The sequence below is a fragment of the Tachypleus tridentatus genome, chromosome 8 (genome assembly GCF_004210375.1).
Source record: "Tachypleus tridentatus isolate NWPU-2018 chromosome 8, ASM421037v1, whole genome shotgun sequence".
NCBI lineage: Eukaryota > Metazoa > Arthropoda > Merostomata > Xiphosura > Limulidae > Tachypleus > Tachypleus tridentatus.
In genome coordinates, this window is record NC_134832.1 from 102146817 (window position 1) to 102164471 (window position 17655).

The 17655-nt window shown below is 32.5% G+C and overlaps 1 protein-coding gene across 6 annotated transcripts in view; it reads left to right on the forward strand.

Annotated features, from left to right (window-relative positions):
• The window catches only part of LOC143223083 (uncharacterized), a 118535-nt gene that overhangs the window by 51694 nt on the left and 49186 nt on the right, over positions 1-17655 (forward strand). For 5 of the 6 annotated variants that reach the window (XR_013012651.1, XM_076450511.1, XM_076450510.1 and 2 more), the window contains 6 exons: positions 5667-5772; positions 6501-6597; positions 7318-7602; positions 10579-10678; positions 12999-13097; positions 14347-14427. Coding sequence is in view for 5 of the 6 variants with exons in the window: in XM_076450511.1 (XP_076306626.1) it covers positions 5667-5772; positions 6501-6597; positions 7318-7602; positions 10579-10678; positions 12999-13097; positions 14347-14427 (768 nt within the window). In the remaining variant the exon portion in view is untranslated. The remainder of the gene's footprint in view (positions 1-5666; positions 5773-6500; positions 6598-7317; positions 7603-10578; positions 10679-12998; positions 13098-14346; positions 14428-17655) is intronic. The other variant, XM_076450515.1, reaches the window with a different exon arrangement.

The following is a 17655-nucleotide window of genomic DNA, read 5'->3' on the forward strand; positions in this document are numbered from 1 at the left end:
GATAAAAAGGATATTAGTATAAATATTTTTGACAAAAGAAAAGATTTTGATTTTCCAATTTATGTATAGTATTGTACCATATCCATCTATTATAAACATTATAACTTCACAGCTATTTGAACATTGTAAAATGTGTAATAAATTACAATATTTTATTAATAATGTTGATACAGTGATACAAAAATTAATAGTTAATGGATTTAATAAAGAATGTTTAGATTAACTTATTAAATTATTCTGTAATAAATACAAAGAAAGTAAAATCAGACACATACCACTAAAAATTATTTAAAATTATTTTCAGTTAAAAATAAGATCATTTTTCATAAGAAGTCCTATGACTTGCAGTTTTGTATGTGGTTTATTTATCACCTAAAGAATGTCTGTCAAATATTTTCGAAATTTTATTGTTGGATTAAAGGTGTATATGAGTAAATAGTTTGTATTACATGTATCATTTGTCTGCTTATTCTTACTGTAATTACTGTTGTACTTATGATGTTTATGGCTAGCACGAGCAAATGGCAGATTAGTTGTTTGTTTTTATTGTAAACCTACACAAAACAATATTAACACTTGATAGTTGTATTACTCTTACCATTCGATGAACATGAATAAGCTCTGTCAGTACTCTCACTTCTTATTTAGCTGCTGTCTCTAACCAACTCGCGTAATAACGAAATATGGCTTCATGGTCATCTTGTACAGTTACTACTACTGTACTTTTATCTTGTTTTTTTTTTTATTGTCTGTCGTTGTTGTTGTTGTTTTTGGAATTTCGCAAAAAGCTACTCGAGGCTATCTGTGCTAGCCGTCTCTAATTTAGCAGCGTAAGACTAGAAGGGAAGGCAGCTAGTCATCACCACCACCAACTTTTGGGCTACTCTTTTGCCAACGAATAGTGGGATTGACCGTCACATTATAACGTCCCCACGGCTGGGAGGGCGAGCATGTTTGGCGCGACTCGGGCGCGAACCCGCGACCCTCAGATTACAAAGCGCACGCCTTAACGCGCTAGGCCATGCCAGGCCCAATTGTCTGTCATAAACGTGTTTTATACATTCTTTTGTAGTATTCTATCACCTGGTAAAATCCTAGACGGGACGGTCTTGTACGTTAAAATAACGGTAGTCTGCATTTACTTTTAACAAATTTAAACTAGTAATAGTTTTTGGAAAAAACAAACAAAAAGATGTCATCAAAACTTACATATAAATATATAAATCGTTATTTTGTTTTCATGACAAGAGAGTTAACAGTTAATTATTGTAAGAGAGATAGTGATGACAAGTTTCGTTACGTAACTATACGAGTCGTAGGTTGTGTTTACAAGTTTAATTGGTGTACAAGAGTTTTGTAAAACTGTTGACTTCGTCTTACTCGAAGCTTCTAATTATTCTCGTTATGTGAATATTGTTGTCGCTAGAAGTCTATATATTTTTCAAGATTTTTCTGTCTCGTGTTATACAAATTCATAGAATCTAAAGTCAGCGAGCACTGGGTTAGCAAAACTGCGTGATTGTTAGTTTAACCGCAGTGGACAATATCTAAAGTGCGTTTTACAGTGGTGTTGCCCCGTCAAAGGGTGTTCTAAAGTTATTAAATCTGCGTGTTTGGACGATGACTAAAAGGAGTCAATTATTACAAGTTCTGGATGCATGTATGATTAGAAATAATGTAACGAATTTTTGTACGTACGTTTGACTGTTTTTGAATATACTGTTTCAAAACAAGTGGATTGTGTGCTGTCTGTTTATACACTAAAAACTAAATATTCTTTCGCAGGGTCCCAGAAGGTTTTCTGTCTCAAAAATAAATAAAAACAAAATTAAAAGAAAGAAATATTTGTATTTCTTGTGTTTAAAGTTCGTATGTCATGTTGTTTTGTTTGTTGTTTTTTTAATTTCGTGCAAAGCAACACGAGAGCTATCTAGACAAGCTGTCTCCAATTTAACAGTGTAAAACTAGAAGGAAGGCATCTAGTCATCACCACCCACCCACCGCCAACTCTTTGGCTACTCTTTTACCAACGAATAGTAGAATTGACCGTTACGTTATAACGTTCCCAAGCCTGAAGAAAATGAGCATTTTTGGCGCCACGGGGATTCGAACCCGCAACCCTCAGATTACGAGTCGAACGCCTTAACCCACCTGGCCATATGAAGTGGTAGCCTACAGAGTTAACCTATGTTAACCTAAAGATGAGCTAAGAAACTTGAAACGTTTTTCTGTACTTTATTTTAATTAAAGTTTTTAATACCCATACCAGCCGTACTTAGAAGATGTTTAAATCCTTCACCTTCAATCAGTATTTTGATGTTCGAATGTTAGCATGTTGATATTTTTGCTCGATATTAAACCACCTTTCACGATTTTGTGTTGCCTATTTGTACAACCAAATGCTACTAAACACAGCATAAAAAAAAACTTTTGGGTGTCATTTCTTACCTGTGAAAGAAAAAAAAAGCTTGTCTTTATGTAAGTTAGACATTACAGATACATTTGAGACCTTAACTTCATACAAAAGAGAAAGTACTTATACGTAAGTCATAAGTTTAGTTTTACCTTGATCCAGCAGAAAAATATGGATCTAAATTGCATCAACTTTACGATAGTTTCTGGTATTTAGCATAAGTAAACGTTTTGTGCTCTTTCCACTGCGGAAAATCGAATCCTACCTTTTAGCGTTGTCAGTTCAAGACTTACTGCTGTCCGACGCACCGACAAGACATTGAAGCGCACATTATGAGATCAATTGTAAAACAGTATCTCTGTCACAAACCCTAAACCTATTCGAAATGGTATTGTAACGTAGCTATAAAAAAAGAACATTTCGAAAATAGAGCAGTTAGGTCTACCAAGCGTTTCGTTAATATCAACAACTTGTGTGTTATAAGATTGACGATCAGATTCCACTATTTGGTTAGAGTACCCAAAGAGCCGTCGGTGGGTAATACGGATTAGAACCATCTATCTAATTTATCTCTTAAAGATTAGAAAAAGCTAGCTATTTTCAAAAATATATTTATGATAAGTAAAACCTACTTAAAGATGTCGCATAAGAATTTACTGGGAAAAACAGTTAATTAATGCCGAAGAAAACAGACACATAAAGTCTCCAAACTCCATATCATATAAAATTGTAAACAGTAGTTTGCATTCTATCTATAGCTTTACCAATACTCTCGTTATTCTTTTTATTTTCATCCAAACGCATTTTCGTGTCAGTAAAAGATAAATCGATTTTTAACTGAAGACTTTCATTACTGGCTCATTTTGTGGAACTTTTCTCACACATTAAAGTCACGAAGAGACGCGTACTATCTTAGTTTCACATGTCCGATCAATAATGGCCAGCATTTTGAAAGTAACGAGAGGAAAAAAAAAATTGTAAAGATATTTGCGTCGCGAAGGTTTGATCACGGTTTCCCAATGTTTTTAGTATGTCGCATACTTCGTTTCTTTTCATATGTCTGTTTTCAATCGAGATAAATGAAAGCTTCTAAAATTGACTATTAAACAAACAAGTAGATGGGTACTAGTTTCATTCTCTGAAAGAGTGAGAAGCCAAACAAATCTAGCTTATTACCTGAAAGATAACAAAATACCACTTCTTAGAGATTGTATGTCAAAGTGGGAATTTTAATCCGTCAAACCACATGGACGCTGCGTTTTATTGGATTTTTGACAGTCATTATCTTTCAACGAGAAATGTAATTTGATCGCTAGGAGTTAATCGCGAATACATTTTTCTACCACGTAAACAACTTATTCATCGAATCCATTGCACAGTATTACACTTCATTAGAGGATGATGGAAACCCTTACAAAACCAACAGTGTGCTTATTTTCAACAAAAAGTATTTTCAGTTACAGTAAACTTATTTTGTAGCAACTAACTAGGAACTTAATTTATTCAGAAGTCTCCCGGTAGGACAGCTCTAAGTCTATAGATTTCAATTCCCGCGGGAGGGTTATAGTGTACAGGGTGGCCCGTAAGTCCTTTCCCATCCATATATCTTATGTATCTGTGTGCTGTCCCTCATTCTCGCTGCATAATATTATGCGTACATGTCACAATAAGCTCTTCAAGTGTAAATAGGCTTAAATCGGCCATATTTCTCTGAAAAAAGAAATAAATTTATAATACATGCGTAATTGAATATAACATAATAACATATGGATGGGTAGGGACTTACGGGCCACCCTGCAGATGTTGTGTATCTGAGTTTTCAGAAAGCATTTGATAAGGTTCCACATGAAAGGCTTGTGAAAACAAACTCTCTCTGTAGGTGTGAGGTTGCGTTAGCTAATTGGATAGAACTTAAAATAATGGTTTGATGGAAAAAACTAGATGGTTTTTGGCAAATGGAGTTTAGTCAAAATAGATTAATGTCACAAGTGAGGTACATTAGGGATCATTCTTAGAACCTTTGATCGTTTTGGTTTATATCAATGATAGAGATGAAGAAATGGCCAATAAATTACTTACATTTGTAGATAATATTAAAGTCTTTGGTGTTGCTAGCTGTGAAGAAGATGCTGATGATTTACAAACAAAAGGATTTAAATCATTTAGTGAGTTTGGCAAGTAAATGTAAAATTGGTTTTAATTATTAAATACAAGACAATGCATGTTGGTTATCATAATTTGAAATATAAGTATAATTTGGTTGGAAACAACCTTAATAGTGTCATGAAAGATAAGAATCTTGGTGTAAGAGTTGATCAGTTTCTAAAACAATTTAAACTGTGTTATTGCTAGTGGTATAGCAAATAGAATTTTAGGTTGTATCTACAGAAGTATTGAATACTAGTCTAATTAGGTTATAATTTCACTGTACAGGTCATTGGATAGGCCACATTTGTAATATTGTGTTCAGTCATGAGCAATTTATCATAGGATATTGTTGGAAAGGTTCAAAAAAGAGTTACTATAATGGTGTGTGGGACATAGGTGTTATCATATGAGGATAGGTTGAAATCTTTGAAACTGTCTTCCCTTGAAAGAAGAAGAGTTATGGTGGTATCTGATTGAGGTGTTTAAGATTTTAAAGGGAATTGATAGTGCTGATGTGTTATTTTTTTCATAATTAACTGAGAATAGTAAGACTATGGTGCACAAATATACATTTTGGCAGGGTAGAAGTCATCTTCAGCTATTTAAGTTTTATTTGTCTTGCAGGGTGTATGATCTTTGGCATGGGTAGTCTTCAAATGTTGTGGAAGCAGTGAATCTAAATGAGTTTAATTGATAAATGATAAGGGCTGGTTTTAAACTAGAATAGCTTACATAGACTGAAATGTTACGTTAATGTTATTAAGCTTGTACCAGAATATTGGAGGTTATCTAATGTAACTCCTTCTTTCAAAAGAGGTGATACAAATTTGTGTTGCTGGTGGGAGGTATAATTTATTAAATTTGTTTCACAAATTCCAGAAGTTTTTTGCTTGTTTAATAAATTTTGAATCCAGGAAATATTCAAGGATGAAAATGTAGTTTTAAATTACGTAACTCTTAAGTTCTGATGAGGCTTTTCAGATATATTATTTTACCTAAGTGTTAATCAATGTTTTGATAAAGAAAAAAATTATATTGTATGTTATTTAGTTTCAAAAGATATTTTGTGTTTGCTATAATGAGCATATTTGTGTATTTGTTTCAGAGTAAGAAAAATATTTTAATGGTCAATGTCAGATGGTATTACAGACTCTGTGAAGTACCAGAAGCTGTTTATCAATTACTGGTTCAAGACAGGAACATTGAAAATGGTAAGCAGTCTGTTGTAGGTAAACTACTTAACAGAAGTCTCACATTTAGAAAAGTTTATTAAAAAAAAAACTTTATAGAGAGGAGATGTTTTTATAAATTAACTTCTATACAATATGGTATGTTAAATCTACTCACAGTTTCAAAGCAAGGAAACTTATCTTTAGTTCATTCAAATTTGACAAACTTCATTACAAATTAATATTTTATACTGCAAGTTCTCCCACTGATATTTTTAAAATTTATTCATGACCTCTGACTGTCAAATAAAATATTTACTTTAAAAATAATGTAATATTTAGAAATATGAAAAACCATGTTTCAAAAACTTTGTTTCCCTTCAACTTAATTAGCTGCAAACTAAATATATTATTATTTCCAGATAATTCATTTAAATTTCTATCACTAGCTATCTAAATAAAATATTTAGTGAATGCATCAAATTGAATTAAGTGGAATAAGATGCACTTTATAAAAATAGTAATAAAGCAATTATAAAAAAACAAAACAGAATTGAAATATATATATATACATTCTTGAGCTGGGTTAACAGAATTATTTTGTCCAACTATCCATCAGACACTTAAATATCTACAAAAAATGATACTATTTCTAAGCATTCTCCTTAGACATATGCTTTCCTAAATTTTTGATTATTTTTAATGACACCAGTATGGATACCGAATTTAGAAAATACTATAATTTTCTTTATCATGATGATTTCTTTTAGTTTCAGGAAAGGACCTTGTTACCCACAATCCTGTAATCAAAAGCAGAGAACTCTTCATATCTGAAGTTACTGACTGCTATCCAGCTTCAGCATTAAGGTAAGAACTTGTTGTTTATTCAGAGTTCTCAGGAAGGTGTATTTTATTTTATTACAGTATTTGGTATAGCATTCTCATCTAAATAAAAACTGTTTGGTTTGAATGTCATTTCACTGTACATTAATTGATTGAAGTCAATAATTTAAGTTCCTAGCTGAACATGATATAAGACTGGGCAAGTGTTTCCACTGACATTTTTTCTGTTTCTAGCTAAATAGAAACATAATATACAAGTCAGCCTTGAAAATGGAGAGCGTCAGATATTTTTGTCATGAAAAGGGTTATACATATGAGTGGGTGTGGTTGAACAGATTCATTGTATAGTCTGTTTGAAAATATGAAGTACTTAACTTTATTTAATGTAATTTTTTTTAATGGAAACCTCTAATATTTTAGCAGTCATAAGTTTCATCTAGTAAAATTCTAATGTTTGAAAATTTTATGTTTTTGCTGTATTAAGCTATATTTAATATTCAGAGAAGATATTCGTTATTTTAAATTATAATAAAACAGATTAAAGTCTTAAAGTGGATGATATGACAGAAGCTATAGCATTTTTGGTGGTTAAATAAAAATTTCAATATCGTGAAAATATATTTGTGTTTTATGTAGTTCTCTTTCTATTTGCCGAAAGTAAAGTCTACATCACAATTATTTAGCATTTCTAACTCCTTTCAGTGAAAATAATTACACATGCCTGTTGTTCTTCTATATTTACAGAGGCCAGTGTAAAGTCCACTACTTCTCAGATATAATTTCAGCTCAAACCTTTCTGCCTACGCAAGATACCTTTTTCTACATTCTTGGGTACAATCCTGAGACCCGCAGGTTGGCTAGCACTCAGGGTGAGATCCGTGTTGGCCCAAGCCACCAGGCTGAGTTGCCTACATGTCAGCCTCACCAATCTTCACAAAAGATGCCTGAAAAATATGAGCCTTTGGAAGAGCTTCGCTGGTCACCCGGCGTTCCGGACTGTGATTTGATGATGTACCTATGTGCTGCTCGGTAAGAATAAAACTATTTAAAATATGGATAATTGTTGTTGACAACTGAACCTCACCTTAAATTAATAAAATATTTTAATACTTTTATTCAATATACTGCAGTATTCTTCCTATCTGTCTTTCCAACAAAATTCTCTCTCTCTATCAATATATATGTATAATTATTTAATTTTAACCATAACAAACTGGGTGAAAGGATGCATAATTTACAGATTTACATCACAATACTGTTCTCCTCCTTTTTTAGGATAGTTTTTTTAAAGGATTAGGTACAACAAGCATCAGGTGGGCATTCTGCCTAACTGTATATATAGTCATGTATATACACACACGCGCACGCACACACACACAATGTACGTACAGACATGGCAATAATTATGAAAACACACAAGTGATAGATCCAAGGGTCACAAACTGTTTAATTGCAACTAAATGGTCTCTTTATGAGTGATACAATTCATTATTTCAGAAAATACAAATGAAAAGGAAGTAAACTGCAATTTGCACTAATATTTTTTTTACTGTTAAGAAAGCAGAACACCTTGTTTATATGTTCTATAATCTATATCCAGTGTCAACAAGAGATTTTATCCAATACCATATCTCATAAGGCAGAATATAGTTATGAAATATTGTTAAAGATTGCTCCTCACAAATAAGTAAAATAGTTGGTCTCAGGTTCACCTTCTCAATTTCCATATAAGCCCCTGTAGCCTTAATAATATTCTTAACAAAACTTTGTGCACAACAAGCTATGGTTCTGAGTGTTCCATCAGCCTGTTTCTTTACTTCCAGGTATAATTTTACCACATTTCCTGTGTGAATGAGATCACTATTTGACTTGAAGATGAAGCCATACTTAGTAGGTCTTGTCCCTAATGAAATAACATGATAGATAAGAATGTTCTTGTGACTTTCAGCAGTCAGAGTGCCATCAGTCTCATTTAGATTTATAAAACCATTGGACAATGTTTTTTAAGCAGCAACATGTTAGTTAAAACTACTTCATGCTAATGTGTTTGATACTGTTCTGGAAGTAACATACTCTTTTATACTTACAGTTGGCTCATTGGTAAGATATCTAATGAATTGTCATGTATCATTTAACGTCACTTTGGAAAAGTTTAAGCTTTCTAACTCAACAGTTTACTACCAGTAGTACTAACTCATTTATACTCTTGAGAATTTTGATACAGCTAATACTGAATCACAAAATTTTGTCTCAGTCTGTCATGTTGTCTTCACCAACTGAAACTCCATTTTAACATTTCTGTCTTGTGCATTTCTGTCCTACATACAAGCTACAGAAGGTAGATGAGAAAATATATCCTGAGGCATTTCAAGAACTAGACTTACCATAGCAAAAGGAAGGTGGCTACATCAACTATCAACTTTTACACGTTTCACAGAACTGATAGAAGTACTCCCCCTCCATCCCCAACATCAAACATTTTAAACTTCCATTTACATTCTGCAGAAATTTGTGATGTAATAATTCTTCTTAATCAAATAAACATGCAATTAAATAATAAAATAATATTTACATTTGACCCTTTAAAAAACTCAAAAGCATCCAATGAGCCCACAGGACCATCAATAAAAATGTGCTTCATCTTATTTAAATCTGAAATTACTTTACTTTTCAGTTTTGTATATAACACCAAATTTTCATCTATCAATGTTGCCATTGTATCATTTTTTATATCTAATATACATAATTAGTTTAAGTACCAGATATTGTAGATTTGTTATTAACAAAAATATTAATAGTCTGTCTATTCAAACTACTTAGATCATCACTGTAGATGTGTTAATATTCTGAATATCAAGTGTTTTATTTTTGGAAATTTTCTTTCATAAGGCCCGGCATGGCCAGACGGTTAAGGCATTCAACTCATGATCTGAAGGTCACGAATTGAAATCCCTAACACACCAAACATGTGATGGTCAATCCCACTACACATTGGTAAAAGAGTAGCCCAAGAGTTGGCAATGGGTAATGTTGACTAGCTGCCTTCCCTATAATCTTACACTGCTAAATTTGTGACAGCTAATGCAGATAGCTCTCCTCTAGCTTTGCACAAAATTCAAAACAAATAAAAAAAAACAATTCTTTCATGAAAATATAAGTAGCATTAGGAAAATCAGTGCTGTAGGAAACAGTAAAGTTAGGTCATGGTCTGACCACCTTTTCATTGCATGTATAGCTACAACTTATGTATTAAAACTTGTTTATTTTAATTCTATTCATTACTTTGTGTGTATGCAGTATTTGTAGTTAAAATTATTAAAAATTCCATATCATAGCATTAAAGTTTCCAAAATATTTGGGGGGAAATGGGTATGTCTTCAGACTACCCCCTAGAAAGAGCAGTGTAATAATGGCTGATGAGACTTGTCAACCAGTAGACCAAGATCTTTAGATTTATTCATTTGTCTTATATGTGATATTATTTGTTTGAAGTTAGAAAAATGCTGTTATTATTTGATATAGGTATAAAAATTAACATAAATGTTGTGCCACTCTTTTATCTGTCCATATCAATATTTTTTAATAAAACATACTCATATTCTTTAACTGAAAAAGAGCATTGCATCTTTTCCCAATCAAAGAATATGGATGTAATTTCCTGTATTATACTTGTTATCAATTGCACTTGTTATTCCAGTTTAAGTGCATATTATTTCATGTAGTTTTCCTCACTTGACAACTTTCTCCTACATAAATTCTAGGAGCACTGTTTTTAAAGTAGCCTTTTAATATTGGGATTAATAAAAATTTCGGACTTAAAAGCTTCTCAAAATAAGTAATCAAAACAAAAAGAAAAAACATACAAATCTTGTAAAATTGGATTCAACTTGAGATATCGTTCAGATTTATCACATGCTGATAAGAATACTTTTTCATGCATGTTAGAGAATGTGTTATAAGGATAGCTTTGATTCTCATATTACTTGCTGCTTCCTGTTTGTGCAGGAGTATGGCTGCTTTTGCAGGCATGTGTGATGGAGGATCATCAGTAGATGGTTGCTTAGCAGCATCAAGAGACGATACTACTATTAATGCCATGGACTTAGTGAGTGTGTATTTTATTTCTCTGATTGTCTTAAGTACATACATATATATAAAGGTAAATATTTCTCTTTGCTCAATTTCGTATACATGAGTTATACACTCTTGTTAGTATGTGTGTGAGTTAATATGTTTAATGTATGCTGTGATGATCTCCACCTAGTGTTCTGATAATTTTACCCCATTCAGCCATTGAGTCATCTACAATAGTTTTGAACAATTCACTTTAATAAAAGATACATGGTGAATTCCCAGGAACTGTTTAATAACACCTAAGACATGTTACAAAAGACAATTCCTGTATATTGGGAATATGACATTCACGTGCAATGTCGTGAAGATGTTAAAATCATTGAACACTTTATGTTCAGATACCAACCCATTTTAATCCAGCTACCAATAGGTTGTCACTTACATGGTAAAGCCTGCAGACTAGGTACTTACTAAAAATTATTAATTTTATCTCTAACTCAAGAGTTAAGTATTAATATCCCACAATCATAGATTTCATTGTTACAGTTGTGTACATAACCCTATATCACAAACCAATTAACAGTAAGCACTGTGTACATCTGGTATCATGTGACACTTGAATTAAATCATAGTTTAAGCTTAGAAAAGATGTAAATTGTCAACCTGTCAGTTGTTTTTGTGTAATGCAATAAATTTCTGGTGATATATGTTTTGTAATATTTATGTCCCAGTAGATGACTGTATCTAAAGGAAGAAATAATTAGGTTTTTTCACAATATGTAAGAAATAATGTGTGTGTGTGTGTTGTCAGAAAGTCACTGTGCAGTTTTGTAATCATATGTCTATTCAGTCTATTTCAAGCCAGCAACGTGATAGCGGTGTTTAGAAACAAAATAAGAAGGATCCAAGCCTGTATTGATGCCAACAGGGGTTACTTTCAACATTGTTTATAATTGTCATTCATATTTACCTCCTGTATTCTATATTGAAACGTCTGTTAATAAATATATAAGTGCACAGTGATTTTCCAAACACCCTGTATAATTAAAATATTGTATCTTTTCTATACAAAAAATATGAAACTAAAAATTCATACTGGAAAGAACATATGCCTCTGTTATTAATTAATTATTATTCTCATAATTAAATCAATAACATCTGCAATGTTCAAGAAAACAAACAAATGAACTTAAAATTAAAAACATCACTCACATGCTACAGCAAGCCAAGCCTGTAATTATCCCACATTTCACTTGAATATATCAATGAATATGATGACATGCCTGATTTATATATTGCAATTTATGATGTAGAACTTGTGTATCAGTTATAAAATTGTCTGTTTACAGAACTGTCAAATCAAGTGTTGCCTTGTTCAGTTGGTTTGTAGGGTAATTGTTCCAGTTTGTATATAGGTATTAGTACAAGTGATGGGCTTGTAATAAAACTTTTACTTTATCTCAAAACTTAAAAAAATAGTATAAGAAATCTAGTTTTTGTTTTCATAAAGCAGTTTTATAATAATGTATTTATGTTACTGAATAATTGATAGCTTCATAATAATTGACAACTTGATCATTTGTTTTATTTCCTAGAATAATGGGTTTGGTTTGGTTTGAATTTTGCGCAAAGCTACACGAGAGCTATCTGCGCTAGCCGTTCTTAATTTAACAGTGTAAGACTAGAAGGAAGGCAGCTATTCATCACCACCCCTACTGCCAACTCTTGGGCTACTATTTTACCAATGAATAGTGGGATTGACTATAACATTATAATGCCCCCACAGCTGAAAGGGCGAGCATGTTTGGTGTGATGGGGATTCGAACCCGCAACCCTCAGATTATAAGTCGAATGCCTTATCCACCTGGCCATGCTGGGTCAGAATAATGGGTGAATATAGTTGTCATGTTTGTTTTACAAAATCCCTGTATTATACATATAATTTAATAATTTGTTTTTGAATGCATCTACATTATTTTCCAATACATGTTTATGAAATCATAAAGTGTAAGTTTAGGATTTCGTTAAACTGAATTTCCATAATGGTTCTACAACCCATAATTCGTAGTATACTATGTATAGTGACTGTTGTTCAGATATTAAGACCGGACTGTTTTGGAGAATGATATGATATTCCCTAATGAAATTAAAATTATGACTAATATATTGAATTATTCAACTAGTTTGTGATAAGTGTCAAATTAATGTTTCCTTTGCTTGAGAGTTTTTATACTATTTGATATAATATATGCTGCACACTTTACAAAGTCTTAAAATTTTTATGTTCTTATTGCTTTATAATGTTTTTATAAGTAACTTTTTCAGTTTTTATGTGCATTTTCTTAATGTAGCTTCATGATAGTAACTATGATACTGGGAAGGCTCTTCAAGCATTAGTCAGACATCCAGTATCAAGAGGAATAGATAAAAAGTGGACTGAAGAGGAACAAGTAAGCCTTCATAAAACAATTAAAATGCTAAAAATAGGTAATTTTCTGAGTTTTATAAGTCATGCCAATAATTTAATCCTATATGGTAAAAGTATTCATGTGCATATTACTGCAACTTTCAACAATCCATCTTGTGTAAAGGGACACTAGTTTCCGTGTACTTAGTTGAACATTCTGTTCTCACAGAAATCCATAGATTTTGCATCTCATGACTCCACCAGTACGTTTTCATATTGAATAATATGAATAATGAATACTCATTTTATTTTCTATCTGCTTGAGGTATGTGGCAGTTGGATGGGACATTTTACTGCCAGTCTTTATGTTGTTAAAATTATACATTATAGTCCTCATTTCATCATGGAGATCCTTCTTGATTACATTCCACATGAATCACTTTTACCATTGACATTTTTGTTTGTGAATTCTTATATGTTCCAAGACACTACTCAATTCCATGACTTTTAATACTCTTGAAAATTATAAACCACTGATCAGAACATATCTTTATGATATGAATTTATGTATGATATTTTAAATCTGAAAGGATCTTTATTTTCCCTTCCCAAGAGGGATGAATTTTGGTGCACCAATCTCTCCCCCCCCCTCCAGTGGCACAGCAGTGTGTCTGCAGATTTATACCACTAAAAACTGGGATTTGATACCCATGGTGGGCAGGGCACAGATGGCCCTTTGTGTAGCTTTATGCTTAACAACAAACCCTCTTGGGAGGATCAAAGTACCCATGATATGCCAAACAATATTAAAATGTAATTCTGATACGTGCCATTTCACTGCAACTATATTAGTTATGGTTAGTTATTTGTTACGTGACTTGCTAACTTGAAAATTCAGAATCGTTTTAGTATAATATACTCGGTGCTCTTTATTCACATATTATATTTCTACTGTTTTTCTAATCATTTTATTGTTTTAGAGTTAATTTTTAAGGATATTCTCTAGTTTTATTAAGAAAATTATTTTTTGTGGATTAATGAGTCAAACAATTACATCTTTCCTTATAAATATTACATTTTTCTATAATATTTTTATAAGGAAGACAACATGAGTAATTTTAAGCATGAAAATCATAATGAACAAAATATATGGCCATGATGAAGTTGCAAGCAAAATGTTAATTTCATCAAACAACTACTGTTTTGCAGATGATATATTGTGAATATTGTATTGGTAAAACAATTTTTCAAATGAATATTCTTCCAAAATTTAAGTTTTATGTCTGAAACAGAAGCGATTTGTGAAAGGTCTACGACAGTTTGGGAAAAATTTCTTCAGGATCAGAAAAGAGTTACTACCCCAGAAGGAAACTGTAAGCAGCACATTATTTTATTCAGAATAATTATATATATTAGATAAAATATAAGGTATATCTATTTATAATATTGGATAAATTTGAAATTAAGAGAAATATTAGTCATTGTGAACAATTCAAAAAAATTTTACAAGGTCACACAACATTTTGAGATAAATATTTGATCAAATATACTTTTTATGTTGACAGTAAATATATTTACTTGGTTTAATTACATGTCATGTTGGTAGTCAAATGACACTTGGATCTGTGATGAGTAATATGAATATACAACATGTCTAATTTTCTCATAGTATATATTTCATATCCACAAATTGTTTGAATTTCATTGAGGTTAAATGTAATTTGTGTGATGTACTAAATTCAGCATAAAGTATTACTTTTGTAGATTGCCCAGTCAAGGAACTAAGCTACTGTTTAAAAAGATAAATAAATTGTATTCTATTCTACCATGCAACTGTCACATGGAACAGAAATATTTCTGTATTTCAGTGACTGTTTTCTGATTGCAGTTTTGGCACTCTCAGAAAAGAAGCACTTCAGCCTTCAAGTAGAGAGAGATTCACTTCTCATTCTGATTCTGAAAGAGCTAGAACATGATTTGGAGTCATGTTTATTTGTTTTGCTAGGGCCAGCTGATTGTAAATTGATTCATTTAATTTTTAGTCATTTTTTTAATATGCAATTATTACATATTGCATTGTAATAACAGAGTAAAAAAGAATAATTTATATTATCAGTTTGTGTTCTAAAGTAGTTGAACCAGCGTGTGTAGAATTTGATGAAAAAGAGACAGTTATTTAAAACTTTGGATACAACTGTGATAACCAACAGTTTAATGAATATTTTTGTATACATATAAGTTGTTTTTAATAAATTTGGTTCAAACAAATGGACTGATTTAATATTTGTTTATTGTTGAAATTCATCACCATAAGTAACTGACACCTAGTGTAAAGAATCTGGTCTATGCATGAAATCTGGCAGTGGCAAACAAGCCAGGATCTACAGTAGTAAACAGTGACAGAAGTAAATGTAAACAACTGTTAAATAGGTTATAAATGTATAGTTGTAGTTGTGGCAAAAATATTGTGGAGGTTAACTACACTATATAACCATGTCAACTGACTTTGATAAGCAATAAATTATTGTGTGTCACATCTACACCAAAAAAAGCATAGTACTCTCATGTGATGTGTGTGTCTCCACTAAACTATCACTTCAAAGGAAGGGTGAGAAGTGTTAGAGGAGGGAAGTACCTATCAGAAATACATTGTCAGTATAGAAAAATAATAACTTCCAATATAGTATTTCCCTCCACTCACAAGATTTAGCTAGAATTCCGCATTGATTAGGATGAGTGACTGGTGTAAGGGATAAACAGATGTACACCCTCAAAAATGTCCGAAGGATACCTCTGTAGATGAGAGAATCAGATCTGAAGATCCTAATAGGAATACTGCACTACTTCTGAGCCAGGTATACTTTTCACCAATTTGTAGAATGTGTAAAATAGTATGGAGGAAAATGAAAGGAACACACCTGAGTGGAAGAGAATGTGATTGGAAAGTGATTCCAACTTGAAAAAGGTATTGTATCTCAATCCCATACTCAGTAGTCACCTACACCTAAAACCTCCTCATGGGGTATCAACATCCACCCAAGAGTAGGATAAGGATCATATTGTCTTCATCTCTGATTTCTGAGTATGACACAAGGATTAGCTCTGATCTATTGACTTGGGATCTTGACATCTGATATGAAAAGGATGTTTACTGCATGACCCTAACCACGAAACAGGGCAAGACCTTCCAAATGGCAATAATATCTATGTGAGAGGATAGAATGATGGGCCAAGGATATAAATGTAACAGTACCATGTACCACTGCTGTGATCCACAACACAGGCAGAGAGAATTGAAGGAGGAAGATAGACACTCTGAGAGCTGTCTGAAGACTTATTCTGATTGGTTCACTTTAAATCCATCACCATGGCAAAGGTGTACTGACATTCATGCAGTGGAAGGATGAGGGCTTCAAAAAGGGTAAACTGCATTTTCAGTGTCTTAACTCCAGCTGTTATGTAAATAGTAGCAGGAGGCCACTTCATCCAACAGTGGTTTAACTCCACTGAAGAGCATGTTTCATCTAAATCAACAGAACATCACTGCCCTACTCTAGACTATAAGGTTATAGCCATTTTTTGTGGAACCCATTTAGGAAGTTGCCTCCATGACCAAGAACTTCAGCAGCTTGGAACTAGTTAATGGTAAGGAGGGTGAATATGCACTTGAGAGTTCTAGGAAATGTAATTATCAGAGACAGTGTGATGGGTAACTACAAAAACCTATTTATTCAAAGAAGGCATGGCAAGGATAGACAGTTATCCCATTTTGCTTTACCCATACAGTTTATGGGTGGTATGGTCTGGAATAAGCATGTTTACAGAATAAGAACATTACATGGTTATTCACCTTCAAGTAATTTTGTGGAAAACCTTACTTCATCAGTAACCATTGCAAAGCCATTTAAGAGACTGTAATTCAATATGACTGTACAGGGTGGATTTCAATTGAAGGACACCTGTTCCTCCCTGTTGGAACCAAGTGTTTCCAAAGTGTCTCTCACATAAATCATCATGCATCACATCTCCAACAAAAGAAACATAGTACACTTACATAAGAAAGTGTCAGCTGAAACAAGGACCCCTGAGGGGAAAGAAATAATGATTAGAAACTTACCCAGATAGGGTTACACTAAAGTATAAGAAATGGAAGAAACCATGATATGACGTAGATAAAGTAAGATGATCATATTGAGTATAATCCTCATGCTTGAATGTAGAAGTTCCTCCAATTGCCAATGAACAGAAAGTAGAGATGTCAAATCTGATAAAAAGACACTTGGAACAAAGTCCAAAAAGAATACAATAAAGGAGAGGAAGCCAATGAGATCAAGAGTCAAACACTATCAGTGAGACAGAAGAAGAGTGATCTTGACAAAAGGAAAACTGCCTAGGAACAAAGAGGCAGGAGCAGTCACCAAGGAAAGAAGCCTACAGGCATTAGAACAACAAAGATCATAAATCACACATAAATGTTGGTCCTAATTAGGACAAGAATAAAAATGGGAAAGATAAAAAAGGAAGATAATTAGGTAAAATAAGAAGTTACTTTTCCTAGTTGCTGATGTCTTGGGTAGAAAGGAACGATTCAGGTAAAGGGA